Raw genomic sequence first — 20494 nt, forward strand, 5'->3', positions numbered from 1 at the left:
AAGATTACAGTTTGGAGTAACCCTTTACACGGAGGCTACGTACCTTGTTCAACAAATTGTTAGTTCGCGAGTGCTCTCCACTCTAGATTGAAGTGAAATTAACTAATCTTTTTAACTAAAGGTTCTCTTGCTTATCTTAACTCGCTCTGAAAGTGTTTAACTTACTAGATGAAGTGGTCTCCGCATTATTTAAGAAAGCTCTTTACTTTCACGGAGATAGTGTTATTAAATATTCAGTATCCCTTTTAATAGTTTATCGCGTTCAGCTCTTGTGAGTTAGATAGAGATAAAATAGTTAAAGTTAATTTAACATTATGTTAACTGCTCAGTTAAACTCCAGTTATATTTTACCTACAAAAAAAAATTATTTTTTGAACTAATGACCTGATGCCAATGCAGTACCTAACTTTTTTTTATTTGGATGTAATTTAACTTGTCACAAAAAACAAACTCGAAGTCGAAAACCTCTTAATTTTTTTGCTGTTTTCATATAAATAAAATATCTTGATTTCAGGCCACAATGTCAATAAAGCCACTCCTCCTCCCTATACTACTATGGTGCATGATGACGTCATGTAAAGGTGCCGCTCCATGCAAGTTGCGCGTCTACCTCGCGAGAGCCGAACAGACAGATGAGAACGGTCTCAAGTGCTGGGACACTGTCAAAGTGCCGGCTTGTGGGGGCAGGTGTGATTCTAGAGAGGTGAGTACGGTGAACATTAAAATGTATTTACATAGATATTACAAAAATATACTTTTTAAATTAAGAAATATCCTAGTAAAAAAAAACTACAACTAAATCGCGTAGATCATCACAATTTCAAGAATAGTTCACAAGGAATTAATACAAATGGCTCAGTTGGTATGGTAGAAATAAATAATACTCATAACAATCGCAAAACCTAACTTAATCTAGACTAGTACAATGCAATGGGTTGAATAATAGTTTTCCTACTTAAGGAAATTTTGGTATCACTTCTAAATAGTACAAAAAAATCATTTAACTTAATACAAATATTGTCAAGCCAAGCATTGCTTGACCTTGTATTCATGATCAATGGGGCTGTAACGAAACCACGAGCACCCCAAGTAAACCACCCCTATGACCTTCTAAAAGTTAAACAATCACACAACAACTTAAGAAATTAAAACATTAAAAAACGTGACTTTATTGTCGTTGTTTCAAACAATGACACCAAAAATAACGTTAAATTATTAAGTTCCGAACATAAAAATGTTTTGAAGTTTCGAAATAAAATGGCTAATAGTCGTGCCTGAGGCGCAGTAGAGTCGTAATTAAAATACCTCGAGGTATCTGTCTCCTTAGGATAATAAGTTCTAGCCTTAGATATCATTATAAAGTAGGTATTCTTAAGATTTTTCTGGAAACGATCAGTGGGACATTAATGTAAGCACCTATCTGCTACCTAAATTGATCTTATGTCTTATAGAAAAACATAGTACCTATGCAATAAAAGCAAAAAAATACCCTGCTTCTATCTTATTGGGAACGAAGACAGTTTGACCTTAAAAATAACATCAAATAAACAAAAACATAAATGATTTACAAAGAAAATATAATTCCCGACCCCTATATTATCGTTCCTAAAGGTTTGCGGTTATTATTGCATTTCAAAAATGTTTATTTTTTAAATAATATTTACCAATTTACGAATCCGAATGTTGGTAAATCGAAAAGGATATAAAAAAATGTAGGACGGTGCCCCGGGCCGGATATTTATCTGCCAAAATGATCCTTTTGATTCTCTCATTTTTGAAAGGGGTTTTATTGTTTGATAAGCTTCGTTTAGACACAATGTTTTAAAATACCTACTTATGAAAACCAAAATAATCAAAAACATTTTAACATTTGACATCATTACATTGTTATATTGTCTGAATCAATTGCAAGTACCATTTTTTTTATAATCTCACTATAAAAGTAAATAATTGCCTCTTTATGTATCACATGCATTTTTATTACAAAGAACACATTCAATACTTAAGTAACACGTGGGTACCATAGAATTATCACAAGATATAGATTGGATACTTCCTAAATCAAAAAATATTCCACGAAACCAATTAATCACGTCAACACAGAATTCAATAAACAACTCAATAATACAGACTCACAAACAAACGTACCACATTACTCAGAAGAAACACAAAAGGATACCAAAGCAAATATTGTTATGCAATGCGTATGCGTTGAACATAAATAACAACAGATATTAATATAATGATAACAACAACCAGCGAACAGGAAATCGAGATCCGGCGGATGCTCTTTCGTACTAGCGTTATTGAAAATTACGCGATTCCTAGAAGATGGGATGTGTTTACAAGGCTACAATAGCGTTTTAAACGTAACTTTATGAATGGGTATGAAAAACTTATAGACAGGACATCATCAAGTGACTGACACGAAATTTTTTTCATCACCATGAATCTATGTACTATCAATTAACTTCGTCATTTTAACAGAAAGATGTTCACTGCCGAACAAACGTCTCAACCAAGCTTTGTCATCTTTTTTGATCTTCAGAAATCACCATCAACTGATTACTGGCCCACGGATTCACACGCTGGCCAGGGGATCTGATTCCCGCAGCTGGATGAAAAGTGGCCTGATTTTTATCGTTAAAGAGTAAGAAACATACCTACAATAACCTCACGTTCTTACAAAACTGAAACGGTTTGACTATTTTCAAGTTTTTGTTGAAACGGTGACCGACTTCAAAAATTACTTTCATAAAATGCAATTGAAAATAATCTTGTTCAATATTCCAACCAGCAAAAAGTATCAAAACCGAGTCGAGCTTTAAAAAATCCACGCGAAGTGCACTCATAAAGTCAATTGGAAAGTTGAGCATCTATCATCGATACTCATTATTTATTACCGGAGTTTACACTCAGCGGGTTGAGCAAATATCAGTCAGACTCGGAATATCCGTTCAGTATCAATTACGTATTCCGATTTCATTTAACTAATCATTACTTTGATCAATCAGTTGTTACTGAAGTTTGTAGTTTGCAAAACTTTAATTCCGAGTTCCATGAATTTCTGAGTTTAATTGTTGAAGTTAACAGGGCCACTGAAGATGTCAGGGAATAGACTAAACTAACGTTTAACTAGACTTCAAGTTTGTTCATAAACTGTTTATGTTGCGAAGCATTCAATATTAATCGATACTCTTTCGTTCTGAGGTCGGGTAATATAGCTGGTCGGTCAAACGTTTATCGTAGAATTTCTTCCTCTATCAGAGTGTTATGTCCATCCTTTAAAGTCAGTTTTACGAACAGATACAAAAAAAAATTGAAAATTGGCAAAATCCAAGGTAAAAATTACATACATACATTATATTTTTGTAATATAAAACTTTGTGAAAATATCGCAATCCATAGACTATATACATATTTACTAGTAGCACGTGATCATGCATAACTTGATTCCACAAACAATAAAGTCTAGTATCAAAATGATAAAAAAAGAATTACCTACTCCGAACATTACACAATTTGAAAATATTTATTGTGAGTGCCACGAGATAAAAATAATTCATTGACACACCAACAATAGGAAATCGGGAAGTAAGACACTCAAATGGAGTATTTGTAAAAATGCTACAAAGAAAAAAACATAAAAATTAACTGTCGATTTTTCAATAAAACTGTTGCGTGAAATCCTCCTTAATGAGAAACATCTGCCCATCATTAAAGATTAATTTCGTATTTGCATTGAGGAATACAAATTCGTTAACGATTTCGGTAGGATTCAAGTATTTTAATGTATTTATGCAAGTAATTAATAAAATATTCGTTTTAAAATGTCTCTTTGGGAATTATATAAATTCTACTTCTGCCTACAGGAATTTTCGTGGAACTTCGTCATCAATTCACATCGTTATTGGACACAATATTTTAAGTTTTTATTTTATCATTATTATTCGTTGTCAATTCTCGGTAATAACCGATTTCTCGGTATCATTCGGTCGTATAAATTTTTCGGTTAATGAGCAACAAAGTAAACTCTGCTATATCACTGCATATATATCATAAAATAAATGTCCTGCGTCGAGTTTGTTTGCCATAAAATCAATGCATGGTTTTTTGACCGACTTCCCAAAAAGGGAAGGTGCTCAATTCGGAGGTTTGCGTTTTATCATGAGGAGTTTCACTTTTCTGCCACATCCGGCAACATTAAGGAAATAAGAACGACGAAGCTTAAAAGTCATATACCTACATACTATTTAAAAAGAAATCGATCAAGTCACACATAATCAACTTCCCAAGGATTTTACTATAGTACCTACTATGATCACTCTTTGTACCCCATTTTGTTCTCACATGACAACGGCCATCTGTCCTCTACCATCAAATTTAAAAGCCACACTTTAATCATGAAAAGGGACAGTAATAAGTTTTTAGGGTTCCGTATGCAGTTTTAAGGAGTCCTTTAATTTTGTTTCGTCAATTGACTTTAAAGTCTCTTAACTTTTATTTGCAGTTTTCAATTGAATTGTCATAGCAATGCGTATATTTAAAGTTTTTTATTTTTGTGTGAACTTTTATTAGATGGTATATAAATAGGATAGTGATGTGCTTTAAGAGAACAGCAGCAATGACACATTATTAGGACATCCTTCAAAACTTCTTCGTATACACCACCACGTTTGTCTATCACGGAACCATATTGGCGTTTTAAGAGGACCATCATAAAATGAATTCATAAGTACGGCCCTAAACGCTATGTAGTACCCTTTGCATTTATAATTTGTTCCTTTTTCTCAGTAGTCCTTAAGTTCTTTTAAGGTGTTGTCCCACCGGGACCACACACCTGTAATGTAACATTCGATATTCGGTTTGACCAACGAACATTCGCCTATTATTCAATTATAATACTAACATTTATTTACCCAGAAACATTACCATTATTCAAATGTATTCGACAGGCTACTATTTAGGCAAGCCTGCCCTGTGGCTACCAATTATAGTAGTATTAACCTAAAACTTAAATTGTTGAGTTGGCGTACATAATAGAGGTATTGGGACTGAATTAAATGATTACTTAATTATAAAAATGCCCGCGAAAAAAAACTAGGAAAACGTGAGTCTTATGACCATATACCATATTTTTTGGTTCTTTTCTGACTGATGTAATGCTCAAATCTGTAACGTTACATATAGGTGAATGCCCCCAGTGAGGAAGCACCTTTAAGTTGAGCAAAAATAAGACATTGATGAGTTCATATTGACATGGGCACTTTTTCTTAGAAAAAACAACACTAACAATACATTTAGTTCAGTAGAGAAAATACTCATAAGTATAATGGTTGGTCCTTACATCAGCTGTTTGGCAGGCTTATATTTAGTTCGAGAGAAATATTTTTTAGAAGACCTACCCTTTTTATAAAATATGCCATTATATTGTGAAAGATTTTCTGCCCACTTCCATTAATGGATAGCAAGGTCCCAAACTTTTAAAGGTGAATCAAAATCTTTGTTTGAACATCATAAGGAAATTAGTATGCAGTTAAATTCTTAGCACAATAAAGTATATTGTATACCCACTCACTTCAGGAAGAATATATTTAAAACATCAAATTAGTCGCCAACATAGCTGTGTAGGAAGGCAATAATTTTCTTTTGACAGGTAATCTGCTTGCTTTTCATTATTTCAAGCAGCAATAAATATTACTTCAAAAAAAATGTTTTGTTTGAGAGAAAATGTGTGTAGGACATAGCCTTTCAACGGGAAATTCAAATGAATAAATATCATTTAATTTGTGAATTTCTTCAATTATAGTATAAACATTTCTTTTAGTTAACATTTATCCTGAAGTTTTTGTCAGAGTAATTACGTCTTTTCAGAAGATTCCCAAATATTGTAATTTGAACAGATTGAGGTTGGTGACCGATTATTATATTTGACACGTGTACCTACTCAGATTAATCTGGGGTGAATGACCTATTCCTTACGACAAATTACAATGCTTTCAAACTTTGAAATCATAGCGTCTCTTGAGACCTAGGTACGTTCCAAATACTGTTATTTTCAGGTGGTATTTATTATATTTTTAGCTTGGAAATATTATGAATATATTTAGTATAAATGTAAGGGGTTATTGACCTACGTATTAAAAATATGGGACATCAACTGACGATACATTCATACGTCTCATAGTTAACTGCGTAGTAGAAACTGATAATATATATATTTTATCATACAAATATAATGTAAGCTACTAGCACCACTTATTTTTATTCCAGTCAAAATTCAAACTTAGAACAAAAAAATAATATAAATAATATATCATAGCTTATTCTACTGGCCATTATAACTTTGTTCGCAACAATATCTGGAACGCTAACGCAGGATAAAGCAACGCCAAAACTTTTTGGCTAAAATCATTGTATGTGTTGCCAACAGGAATACGTTGATATGCCAGTTTTAAAGTATTACTTACATGTATCTAAATGTGGTATTTACTCACCCGCGCCCGGGTACAGAACTTCGCTTACCTAGATAGAAAAAATCCTATGTCTATCTCCGGTTTGCCACGTAATTATATCCGCGCCTTTGATCACAATCTGATCAGCAATTTCAGAACACAGGTCGATTTATATTAGTAAGATATAATAAGTCATAAATTGTATTAAATAGCATCTGTAATGTATTTCATAGTCGAGTTACAACATGAGAACATTTAAACACACAAACATTCACATTTACAATTATTAGTAGGGATTCAAGGAGGATAATGATGGTATATTTCTACACATTCTGTGAACAACCGAACGAATCTTTTTCTTATATATAAAAATGAATTGCTGTTCGTTAGTCTCACTAAAACTCCGGAATGGCTGGACCGATTTGGCTTATTTTGGTTTTAAAATGTTTGTAGAGGTCCAGGGAAAGTTTAAAAGGTGAGAAAAATTCTAATAATTGCCGGGAAAATCTTCAAAACAGCATTTTTCTATTTCCCATACAAACGTTTTCTAAATAAAATGGAGAGTCAATTTGTAATTTATTACCGCTGCATAAAGTTCAAATTCGCGTGCGCGTTGGAGAATCTAATATCGCGTTCTGAAACTCAACAAACGCGACAAAATTGCATAGTCTCAAAATACATAGTACATAAATAGTGGTCGGCTTCGAGAAACTCAATTTTAACTAACTTCAGTTGTTAATCTGTCCGATTATTTTTTTTATAAGACTATAGAAATCGAAAGATAAATCTTAAGTTTTGTCACAAATTAAATTATAAATCTTAAGTTAAATTTCTGAACGCAATCATAATATTTGACATTAGATTTGACAACCAACTAATATGTCAATATACTTACGAACCATACGTAATAATTTTCCAAATTGTCTGACTAGATCCAAAGATATCCACAACGTTACAAACTTTACTTCTTTTGTTTAGATAAATGGTCACATCCACAACACAACCTTGATCAATGAATCTATGCGACTGCTAAGTGCTAATCCTAATTATACTGTCACGTGAAAGAATGCACCTACGGGATAAGTAGTATTTTGACGATTCTATATTACCCACGCAGACGAAGTTGCGGGCAACAGCTAGTCACTTAATATTTTATGTACCTATGATACTTGTACGAGAAAAAGACCTCTTGTGAAAGGCACATTTTTGAATAAACTGTGTGTTTACCGTCAGCTTGCAAGGGAGACAACTATACATAAGTTAGTCATACATATAATATCATATGAACTCTTATTCCAATAAGTTAATAAAGCTCATGTGAAATACTCAGTCCGATATTATGTTAATTAAGTTACATACAGATTAATTGAATGCACATAATTACACATATTTTCATCATTATACATTGCGAACAGAAATGGAAGATGGAAAATAATATAAAAACTTACATTAATAGCAAGTATGTATGTATGTAATAGCAAGCGAGTCGTGGTGGCCTAGTGGGCAAAGAACCAACCTCTCGAGTATGAGGGCGCGGGTTCGATTCCAGGTCAGGCAAGTACCAATGCAACTTTTCCAAGTTTGTATGTACTTTCTAAGTATATCTTAGACACCAATGACTGTGTTTCGGATGGCACGTTAAACTGTAGGTCCCGGCTGTCATTGAACATCCTTGGCAGTCGTTACGGGTAGTCAGAAGCCAGTAAGTCTGACACCAGTCTAACCAAAGAGTATCGGGTTGCCCGGGTAACTGGGTTGAGGAGGTCAGATAGGCAGTCGCTTCTTGTAAAGCACTAGTACTCAGCTGAATCCGGTTAAACTGGAAGCCGACCCCAACATAGTTTGGGAAAAAGGCTCGGAGGATGACATTAATAGCAAGTATTGTTATGACTATATAATACATCTTTAATTAATGTTTACTCTGTGTTTCTTATGGTTAATTTCTAATTAGAAATAGACATCAACTTTGTTATAAACTTGATAAGAACAAACAAACTTCTTATTTTGAGGTTTCACGAAAGAGTTAATATTATATGTGTTTAAGAGTTTGTTTAAAAATATCTTGCGGTTCATAAGAAAGATTAAATATGCGAGTAAGTTAGACTTTCTTTAGAGGTTTACTTTAAAATTACGAGTAATTTTTGTTCACAAATGCCTTTATTAAATTGAAGTTGCTTTTAGCATTCTTGTTTCTTGAATTTCATATATTCCACTACTAACTAGTAGACTAGGTACATGTACATAGATATATTATAATAACACGCAGACCACAGCCATCAAGCATGCCATATGACGACCGTACCGGGAATCGAACCCGGGATCTCAGCATTCCGGCATGATGGCCATTGCACCATCGGGTTCGTCAAATTATTTCTAAAAATCTTTCACTAGATTTCAGACTGGGAGTTTCCATTCAAGAAGTCCCACCACCCCGTGTGCTTGTACGGAAGCCGACGACCATTGATGGTGCGTCTGCGACACTGTGACGCGGGAGTGGCGACAGGCACCGATGTCTTCCATTATATTGCAGCTGAGGAGTGCCGGTGCAAGGTAATTGAAATAATATTATTTTGTAGTGATTATTGAGAATGTCATGCAAAAGTAAGATGAGAAATATAAAAATAAAATAATGAGTATTCGTCGTTGGGTAGAATGCCTAACACCGTTTTCTCATTTCTACACTGGCGGATCTTCTGGGCGGTTTTTAACGCCATTCTTGTGTCGTTAGTTGTGGAAGAAGGTACAGAAATCACCAGGGTGAAAAACGGCTGCAGATTATATTAGTAGTAAGTACCCACTACTCAATACCTCTATAAAAATCCTGTAAGACAAAATAGGACGTAATAAAATCCGTGTCAAAGAAATCTTAATTAGAACTTAGAAATGGAACCAAGAAACTCGTTAGTGGTTTAAAAACGCTTCGTATCACAAGGCCGATGAGGCGTCGGATTTTTTGTTTTAGAGATTTGCATATAAATGGTCGACCCTCTTCGTAAGTGGAGTAAGAAGTGACTAAGTATACCTTAATAGTTCCGACAGACGCCGCGTCGCGCTAGGTCATGGAAATGTTGGACCCTATACAAGTATAGTATATAACAAGTATAATAGTAGATTGGTTTGGGCTTATTTATTTATTTTATTTAAGGTTGTATATAGGCATGACGGATCACTCACTAAGTATTACTTTATGGCATGCGATGTTAGTGAACTCAAGACCAATCCTGCTACTTAATATAATACATGTGTTTTTTTTTAAATGTATGGTTGTAGGTTTGTTATTCTTTCACGCAAAAATGGCTGAACCGGTTTGATTGAAAGGTGCTAACACATAGGCTGCTTTTTAACAAAACACCACGCGGGCGAAGCTGCGGGCTAGTGTTATATAATTTAGTCGCATTTATACATTTTAAAATCACGTGCTGATTATCGATTGAAAAAGAACCGTTGTAGGTCAAGACTTTCAACTATACAGAATATACAGAGTATCGAATAAACCATGAAAGCATAGGATGGGTAAGAACCATTGTTTCGATAGTCATGTTAGTAAGTGCTATGATAGCTAAGAACTTCTCTCGGCATATTGAAAGCTATCTGCTCGCTGTATTCAATTTCTGCTAGAGTAGTACGAAGTAGTATGAACGCTAGACTATGAAATTTTCATCTTAAGAAGATCGATTTACGATCGAGTCACATTTCCAAAATAATAACGAGAATACATTCATCTTGCCTAAAAATCATTTGATCGTCTCATTAGCAAGCCTAAACAAAAGCCTGTCGTTAGCACAAATAAATACCGACAACAAAACAAAACAGCTTTTTTATTGGGCTTTGATAAACAGCGACAAAAAAGTACTAAAATTAACACATAAATCGCGAATTTTCCAAATAAAACAAAGACCATATAACTCAAACGGAAAAACATCGGTAAATTACCTATAAAATCCTCCTTTTGTCTTTGAAAGGTCCGTATTTGTTCGTTGGCGCACTTTTTATTGCATACAAATAGGCTTCTGAGGAAATTTAAGACAAACCTGTTTTATATAGAACAATCTTGTGTTGCTCATTCAGTAAGGTCTTGAGAAATATTTAGGTGAGACATAAAAAGTTATGAGACAATAGCGCTTCGGGATCCACTAGCTTACTCGTACTCCATGCTCATGAAGTACATAAATAATAGCTAATCGAGCTATAATCTTTTAGGTCTTTCGCTTTTAACACAGTGCTTTTTGCACGTTAAAAGAGTAGGTAAGTGCGAGTATATACTGTGTAACTGTTTTATTTATGTACCTGTATATATTCATGTACCTTATGTTGTTTTTTTTCAATCCAAAATTATTAATGGCATACTTAATGGACTGTAATTTTTTCTAGAAATATCATAAATATCCCTCCTTATACAGACACTGGATACAATATTGTTCCCAACGTCAGGACCTGCTCGTGTCACCTAAAAAAATAAACTTCTAGGATACAAAACCTTTGTGTACCAAGGTCTTCAATATATCACTAAGAGGCTTTGTGTATCTTAATATTCTTCTTTAAATAAAACTATTTTTATACCTAAGTCGCTCTGACCTGGTTTTTAAGAAAGGAAAATATGGTAGGTCTTTGAACTACCTTTATGAATAATAACTTGTTTATTTAGTAGATTATTGAATAAGTATCTATCTATAAATTAACAAATAAAAAGAACTAAAATTTAGCCAGATTTGGTTTGTAAAGCAATGGGGTCCTTCTAACATTTGGCAGCCTCATACTTGACAAGGATTAAAATAATATTTAGCATAACGTTATTTCCCATTAGGCGAGAAAAAATTACGAAAGGGCAAAGATTTTTAAATAATATAAATAAATAAATAATGTCGGGACACCTTTTCACACACGGTTGGTTAGCCCCATGGTAAGTTATTAATTAACTTGTGTTATGGGTGCTAACACAACTGATAAACTACATATAGTTACACATATACATATTTATAAATACATATTGTAACACCCAGACCACGGCCAACAAGTATGCTCATCACACAAATGTCGACCGAACCGGGAATCGAACCCGGGACCTCCGATTTGGCAGTCCGGCTTGGTGACCATTGCGCCACAGAGGTCGTCTAATTTTGTTTACGACGAGTGAATAAAACCGCAGGACACAGCTATCATAAGATAAAACCCAAATTGCCCTGTGTTCCTGACTTTCCCCGAAACATTTATTCTAAAACGGTACACAAATCAGGGTTTTATGCCTCCCCTTTGCTGTCATCAATATCCTTTAGGCCGCACCTACAAATCCTTAAACGCCGCAGTTTATTTCAACAATAAAATAATAAAGCAGGCTATTATTTGCTGGCTCTGAGACAAATTAATTCAACTTAATACATGGATTTCTAAACTTAGGCTAAACTAAGTTTGGTAACAAAAGCTTAACTTAGAACAATGTTGTGTGGTATCGGTGTTCGGTCTAGTTTTGTGGTACTGAAGTATGTCACACGTTCTTCTCTTAGAATAGAACTGGCTACCCGTTTCTAAGGACTTTGTGATAGGAATGGAATTCTGGGAAAGGTATTGAAATTATTAATAGCCTATGCGACTTCAGGCGACGTCATCCCTTACTTATTATGTTAAGTACATTTTAAGTACAGATTAAAAGTTCTAAACTAGGACGTAAAACTTTTACCCTGTTGAATGTCATGTATTCATACTAAAAATAAGAGTGGAACCGCAAAGAACTATTTTTGTTTCGAGATAATGTACGTCTCGTACAATATGTTGCAAGATCACACATTACATGTTGCAAGATGGTATAACGGCGTCGCAATTATGAACTCCCATCACAAAGTTGTGGCAACAGCTTAACGAGGCTACTCGACACAACTTTAATACATTATGAAGTAGTACACAACCTTCTTAAGAGCTCAAACATAATCTGTTTCTTTATTAAGCAACTGTACATTTTCACCCACCAAATTACTGTACACAGCTAATTTTCACGTAGAAAATAAACGGAAAAATTCTTTAACATAAAATTCTTTTGTTTACCTTTAAAAGATTTTCTTAATTCGTCTGTTAAAGCTATATGAACAATTTGCGTTTCTAAAAATAAGTCACTTAGTATAGAGCTTTATTCAATTTGGCAAAATTGCGTGTCAGACAGAATTGTTGAATAACAATACATTTGGAGATTGTGTCGTACCCAGTATGAGTATGATATTTGTGTGGAGTATACAGAGTATCGCTTTTTTATATTAAAAATTGATACTTCAAGCTGCTTCAATCATTAGTATTTCATAATCTATAAGTAAGTAAGTTAGAGGAAAATTTAACTCCACTTTTTTTTTCGATAGTCACAGCTCCTATAATTTTGCATACCCAGCAAAAGTATAATTTTTTGATACATTTTGTCATTGGTGTTACACAAATGTATGTTGGACAGCTACTAGATGTGTTGAGCTTCTAAATGGCTCTGCACTTTGATCTCCATAATTGAAATGACACTGCTCCCTTGGCTTAGAGTCAAGATCAGGAACTAGATATACTATCATATATTAAATATGGAACATCGTCAGTAAATGTATCTTTGTCATTGAATACCTGCTAGAGTTTCAAGAACTCTTTTTAATAAAATTAAAGTGAATTTGAAACAATCAAATATTTTTTATAACAAAGCCAATTCCAGAATCTAACCACAAACTGTTTATTCTATAACTAGGAATTTTATATTTCACTATAATACAGCTAGCCAAACCATAAAAATATTTATATGAATACCTATCATAAAATTCCGAATTCTATTGATTATTTTTCCGACCCAAATATCGACCAATAGAATTGCACCATTCGACGTCACGTGGTACAACCTACATGGTATTATACTGATTATTTTTCCGACCCAAATATCGACCAATAGAATTGCACCATTCGACGTCACGTGGTACAACCTACATGGTATTATACTGAAAATTTTTTGAATATTTTCTCTGGTCGTTGCTACGTCAAACTGACAGGTTGTGGCCGACATTTGGGACGGAAAAATAATCTCCCGAATACCACACGAGCTTCATAATTATCTGGCATTTCCCTCAAGGTTCCCTGCAAACAAATAAAGTCGTCAAGTTTTTCAGGAAAAATCACTCGCGCTTCGCGCTCGTTATTTTTTAACCTGAAAAACTTGACTCCTTCATTTGTTTGCAACGAACCTATCGGAAAATACCCGATAATTTTGAAGCTCTTGTGGTATTATAAGTGAAAATATTTTACAACTTCATTTCGTTGACATGAGCTTAATTTTAAAAATCCTTTGCTATAAGTAGCCAGTTTATGGTCTATAAAAGCTGGGTATGTGATTAGTAAGAGTAGTCGCACACTGCAAACTTTTAGTCGGCCGATAGTTCGTTTGGGCTCATATCAGTATGAAGATGAACGGTAGTACGCACATTACAGAGATCAGGCATGTAGCCAGTATCGGACCGATTGAACAATTTGATTAGAATCAAGGTTTTATCTATACTAATATTATAAACTTTTTATCCGGGTTCGGGTAGAGGTTTCCACGGGATGCGGGTGAAACCGCTGGCAGAAGCTAGTTACCAAATATTTTTTTGCCAACCATCGGTCAACTGTTGGCCGACAGTTTAGTGTGCAGTCTGCAGGTACTATAAATGCAGCCGCCTGTTCGTAATTCTTGCAGTTTCCGACAAAATCTACATACCGTACGTCCGTACCTCGTTTGGCAATGCTGGACGGAATAAATGTCGCTCGTTCAACGAATAGAAAGGTTTTTTAATGTACCTCCACACGGGAAAATGCTTAAATGTTCGCTTACTTAGTATGCTTCAAAAGGGTAGCCGTGTCTATGTTTCCAAGTCTGGCAGTGTGTGATTGCCCGTAGGTGATTATGAGATGTTAAAAAGTTGTAATATTTCAGTAAACTTGTTACAGTAACTATGATTAATTAACAACTGGCTATTTTTTTTAAGAACAGTGGATTTTGGTAGGGTACAAAGAAAAATATTTTACTGTTAAACTGGTCCTCAGGTGCTACAAACTGTACTTCTTATTCCTCTCATTTTGATCCGTCCATAATTCGACGTTCAAACATTTACATACCTCATTTTGCTAATACATTATTTTTTTATCCTTACGCGATATACACGCAAATATCAAACTACGAAATTGATCACACATGTACTACAAAGATAAGTCTATCCATCATTACGTGCCGACTCCTGATCCTACCTAAGAATACCAGTATTTCCCGATAATTGGGTACAACCTGTAAGATGACAGTAGCTCCAGGTTAAATATTGATATTCTGTATTGAGTTAGACCGAAGCCGATCGCGTAGTAATTGGGAAAAGCTCCCGGATCACGGGGTCGAGAATACAAACTTTATGTAGTACATATTAAATTGAAGTATTACTTGTAGACGTTTCTAGAACGATTTATAATTGACCTTACCGTGTACCATGCTACAGAGTTAAGTTGTTTGAAAAATAGTATTCTTCTGCATGACTATTTAAATAATGTCTTATCTATGCGAAAAGTTTCATGTAGTTTCATGTCACACACACACATACGTGCACTACGTGTTTGTTAATTTGGGAAACAAGGAAAACGAAATCGTTTCATTGGACAATTTTCTTATTTTCACTAAACATTTACACGGAAACATCAATCTTAAATCAGGTTAAAGAACATATTTCACAAAAATATTCATTATTTTCGTTTTTAGTATAATTCTGAAAGGTAAATAAAAATTCAGCTCTTCATAAATAAGACAAGTCCTCTTAAAATAAATTTCATAAATGGCTGTTTCTATGTCAAAAAGGAGCTTTGACTTGCGACATAACAAAAGTGGGTACTCTAATATTTTCACGGTGTTTTCTTTTTAAAGAACGCAGAAACACAGAAGGTAATCCTTCTTATTGTTATAGAGTATTAAAAATACCGTTGCAGAACTCTTTGACTATCAAAGGACTAGAATTATAGTGAAAATACTTTACTAGTTTATTACTTCTGGCTGAGCATAATTTTTTTATGTTAACTTTTAGAAGAATTATTAGTATCCTCCTAGGAATAAATTCTTTATCTTCACTATCACAATTACAGATGAATTGGGTTCAACAACTTCAGCCGTGATGAAAATTAAGTATATCTATTTCCAAAGTTATAATAGAGCTTAAATTATTCACAAAAAAATTTTGCTTATGTATTCTACAACCTCGTTAACTTAAAATATGAAACTAAGTATTTTATATCCCGTAACATCTTCCTTATAAAGTACAAGTGCAGTAAACCAGACATGTTCAAAATATTTTAGTTGGCAAAGTTACATGTTTCCGACTTTGTTCCTTATAGACGACCAGACTGGGAATTTTGCTGTAACGCCACTTTACTAGAATGTTATGTTATCAGTTTTTTACACTGTTTTTCTGTACTGGATTAAAATGCTAATACATTGAGAAAAAAGAAGATTTTGTTTGTTTGTACCCCAAAAGCTTCGAAACTACTAAATCGATTAAAAAATCTTTCACTGTTAGAAAGCTACACTCGTCGCAAGAAGGGGAGGCTATATTTTATCCCAGTACGGGCAGTAATTAGAAACCACGGGAAAACGGTTAGTCACTTCACACTACTTCAATTTTAGAATGTTCATTATTATTTATTATTGTATCTACCGGTTTTACTTAATTATTAATTCTGCCCCAATAAATGAGGATTGAGAAACAAAAACTGACTTGTAAATCAATCTACTTCTACGAGTAGAAAATTTACAGCCACATTGATCCTTCTAGACTTTAGAATCAAGACTTCTAGACCAACCAAAAAACAGATACGAACTTATTACCCCAGCCAAATAGCACTAGTATTTATGTTCTAAGTTCAAACGTGTGGGCGAGTGTCATGTAAAACACGGCTTGTGGCGTGAATGCGGCGGCCATATTGATCAGCTGTGGCGGGAAAACACGACGCCTCGTAAACATCCATTGTTTAACGTACACCGACCAGTAAATCATGAATAGGCTTTAAACGGTTGTGTATAATGGCTATTTTTGAATGACCATTATTGTTTCTGGGCTTCCTCTTGGTGATTTGTTAGTTGTAGGTGAAGTCTGAATGCTGTGAGAGAAGAGGTTGCTCTTTTACTGCGAGAGATTTGCTTCAAGTCAATGTTGAGTTAACATAGGAGTCCATGACACTTTTGTCCTGATTTACGATAATTGGTAGCCCCAACTAAAACTTTTTCAATTCGATATTTGGCATGCAATCGAAACCGAAATATACAAAAATGTATTTCGGAGGCTTTTCACTTGATATTTACATTTAAAATAACTCATGATTTTATACCATTTCACTCAAAAATCAAAATTACACACTTAAAACAAATACACTTTATAAATATTGCCGCTACATACATCCAATTACCCGTAGCTAAAAGTTAAAAGAATCCACTCATCCCGCCATAAATCCGTGTTCAATAAATCATTCTCCGACGTCTGCCAGTGAGCACAATTTCCGAACGACCGGCCGCAGTCACGGTACAAACTAACGATTTCAGCTAATATTTAACCTTAATACCAGATAACTAACTGATATTGACTTTCAGTTCTATTGAATAGACAAGTCTACCAATAGCACAATTTCGAACATAGCTGTTAAATGTGTGTTCCGCCTAAAACTGAATTTGGAATTCTGCAAATGAGCAGGGCATCGTTTGCAGTTCAGCAGTTGTAAACAGAATGATAATGCGAAATCAGAAAATTCCTGTTAAATTATGAATATTTTAATATCATTGCGGGTACGCTTATGAGTACCGTAGGACTTCTCGAGTTCGAATTTTATAGCATAAACCAATTACAATATATTCCTTTTAGTAAATCGCAGACACTCAACAACAATTCGGTGCTGTTAGCTGTCAAACCAACAGACTATTCACACTAGCGGGTTTTCCGAGTGGATCAACTATGCGAATGAACAATTGACAAGTATCGGTCCAAACATAAAACGCGATAGTTTTTTTGTCGTATAGATCTGTGGCGCATTAAAAAACCAATGGTTTGAAAGTACTGTTTAAAGAATATTTATTTCTGTGACAGGTATGTTCATCTGAATATACGAGCTGCGAGTGGATGCCACCAAACTCAACTCTAATGGACGGAGTAGACGGTATGGACTTTGAAGATCTGGAGGAAGAATATAACGAATAAACAATAATAGCCATTTAAAAGAGAGATAAGGCCACAATATGTAAGACTATAGTAAGTACAGATATTAAAACCGGTACCTATTTTGATGTCAACAGTTTCAGTTTCAATATAAAGGCACGACATTGCGGGCAGAAGCTAGTACTTATGTTGTACAAAATTATCAATCTCTATAAATAACTCATTATAAATGTAAGTAGGTAAATTCATAAATTATTATTACCCACAAACAATATGTAAAAAATGTATACCAATGTTTAAATAATAAAATATTTTATTTTTAAAACCGTTTTTTATTTACAAAAAGAAACCCTTTCTAGATGAATAATCGCTTTGTCAAAATGTCCATGAAACTACTATTTCATTTATTCAACTACAATAAAATAATTTACAAAGAACTTTCTGCTAAAATGTCATCAAAGACACCTTGTATTATGAATTCATTTCCAATAATACACGGAGGACACAAAAATATCCCATAATCAAAAATGTATGCACACATACACAGCCAACACACAAATAAATAATACCTCGTCATGATCATCTGGGAAGTACCTATAAAATACTCTCCAGCTTTACGCTACCCTGGTACTCGAAGTGCAAAAGTAATCTTCGAAGTATTGACCCACAACCAACCCGCAATGCAATATAACCATTTTATTTTGTGTCAGCCGTTGTCCCATGCAATATATAAGAATCAGGTGCCAGTGGGTCGGTTTACCTAATGGTGCTCAGGGAAGATACCTGTCGCTACCCTTACATTATTGTCACTATAAACACTCAGTCACGGTTGCCTGAAACTGTTTGTAGCTTTATTTATTCTGGAAAGAACTTACAACGAATAGGATATAAAATGGAAGGCTTGCAAGGCAAAAGATATACATTTTGGGAACCATTTTCTTCTAGATCAATTCAAATTCTTAAAGCTCTTTTAAATTTTTCAACAGTATCTAATAATTACTCTTAGTTCTAAAACAAATACGAACAGTACGTTAATTACTAAACAATTTTGAAATAACTTTAATGCACTCAAAAATCACTTCATTTTATCATATCGTAATATTCAAGTGTTAACGAATGTTGTATTGTATAGGTATAAAATAAGTATAACACCAGAAGAATATCACGGACATAAGGAAAAAAAACATAACAAACTTATCACATACCTTTCACTATTTTACTCCAACCAAAAAGAAATATTAGATCACGGGAATATCTGTTACTTTCGTGTTGTTCCAGATATAATCACAAAACAACATTACTGTGACATGGTAGCTGCGTTCATCATATTACGCCTTACAAAAACGCGAAAAACTTCCTTAGGAAAGTCACATTATGATACGTCACGGGAGACTCGTAGTGATATCCAACTTTACCTGGGACTGTGGCAACTTTCGCATGATCTATGATCCCCTGGTACGCGACCGTCATATATTTTTGTCTGAAATACTCAAGACTATTCATTTTACTGACTTTATATTGCAGTAGTTATTGTTATGATACTACTTTCCGTACTGTCCTTTATTTAGAAAGTAGGTTGATCGACAACGGAAAATATGTACTCGTATAATATCTTCTATATTATTTCTTTCCGTCCACGTAATTGTTTTATAAGATGATAGGATTTCCTATTAGACTTAGCTCGATATACCGTGAAAATCTAATTACGTCGCTGCCCGCTGAAGCGATTTTAGTCTTCATAAATATTCTGATTCCTGCCTATTGCTTCCATTTTACGCCAAATATAACAGTTCCGGCTTATAGATCGTTGGAAAACTGGGTTAGGTAATTGATAGTTTAAGTAGATAAGTGGTTCTATCAATTTTTCAAACATCATCATGTAACTTTTGGTTTAATTGTTTTATGTTTTTGTTTTTTTTTTTTTTTACTTCGAGCTGACTGTCAGTGTTTCTCACGCTTTGATGGCAACCTAGCAACGGACCAACCACAACCAACACAGCGTCAACCATGTGCTTAGTTAGCGACGTAGCCTCTCCTCTTCTATTTTCGAAATATTCTCCACTAATATATGTATGGAACTATGATAAATATTAAACGAGAAACTGAACGGTTTTCCAATGTATGCCGGCGTCCATTTTACGTGCCTCGCCGTGAGGTATTGGGCGAAATAATTCATCTGTGTGTCACGTATTTGGTTGCGACACGTCTAGAGGTGGCTGACTCTCATTACTGTATTCCGGGCAAACGTTTCCGTTTACTTCAGTTCCGTTTAGGTTAGATTATAAAGAGAATTACTAATAGTATCTACTTGGTAAAATATTTTATGATGATTACGTAATTTCATTAATTAAGAGTAAATTTTTTATATTTTCCCAATTTGCAGTGATTTTTTAATACTAGAGGTCACCATAGCACCACTTCGGCTAATAAAAAAAAATACAAGAACATCTAAATATATAAAACTCAAAGGTGACTGACTGACTGACTGACATAGTGATCTATCAACGCACAGCTGAAACCACTGGACGGATCGGGCTGAAATTTGGCATGCAGGTAGATGTTATGACGTAGGCATCCGCTAAGAAAGGATTTTGATCAATTCTACCCCCAAGGGGATAAAATAGGGGATGAAAGTTTGTATGAAACTTTGTCAATTTTAAACCGATCGGACTGAGACTTTGCATGCATAAAGCTACTATGGCGTAGGCAACCCTTAAGAAAGGATTTTGATACATATACATGTACAAATGACAGCTTTGTCAGACTCAAAGCATATATACCTTGATTTTAGCTGTTTCCTGTGAAAATTACTTACGCACCATACGTAATAATTTTCCAAATTGGCTGACTAGATCCAGAGATATCCACAACGTCACA

The 20494-nt window shown here is 34.3% G+C and overlaps 1 protein-coding gene across 1 annotated transcript; it reads left to right on the forward strand.

Annotated features, from left to right (window-relative positions):
- The first annotated feature begins 9 nt into the window (after positions 1-9).
- Positions 10-17659, forward strand: LOC110384424 (thyrostimulin beta-5 subunit). Its single transcript, XM_021345704.3, has 4 exons — positions 10-121; positions 515-703; positions 8847-9005; positions 17549-17659. Exons 2-4 carry the CDS (start codon positions 521-523, stop codon positions 17657-17659), a joined length of 453 nt encoding a protein of 150 aa, XP_021201379.3. The 5' UTR covers positions 10-121; positions 515-520.
- Positions 17660-20494: the final 2835 nt, after the last annotated feature.

The sequence above is a fragment of the Helicoverpa armigera genome, chromosome 13 (genome assembly GCF_030705265.1).
Source record: "Helicoverpa armigera isolate CAAS_96S chromosome 13, ASM3070526v1, whole genome shotgun sequence".
In the NCBI taxonomy this organism is placed as follows: domain Eukaryota; kingdom Metazoa; phylum Arthropoda; class Insecta; order Lepidoptera; family Noctuidae; genus Helicoverpa; species Helicoverpa armigera.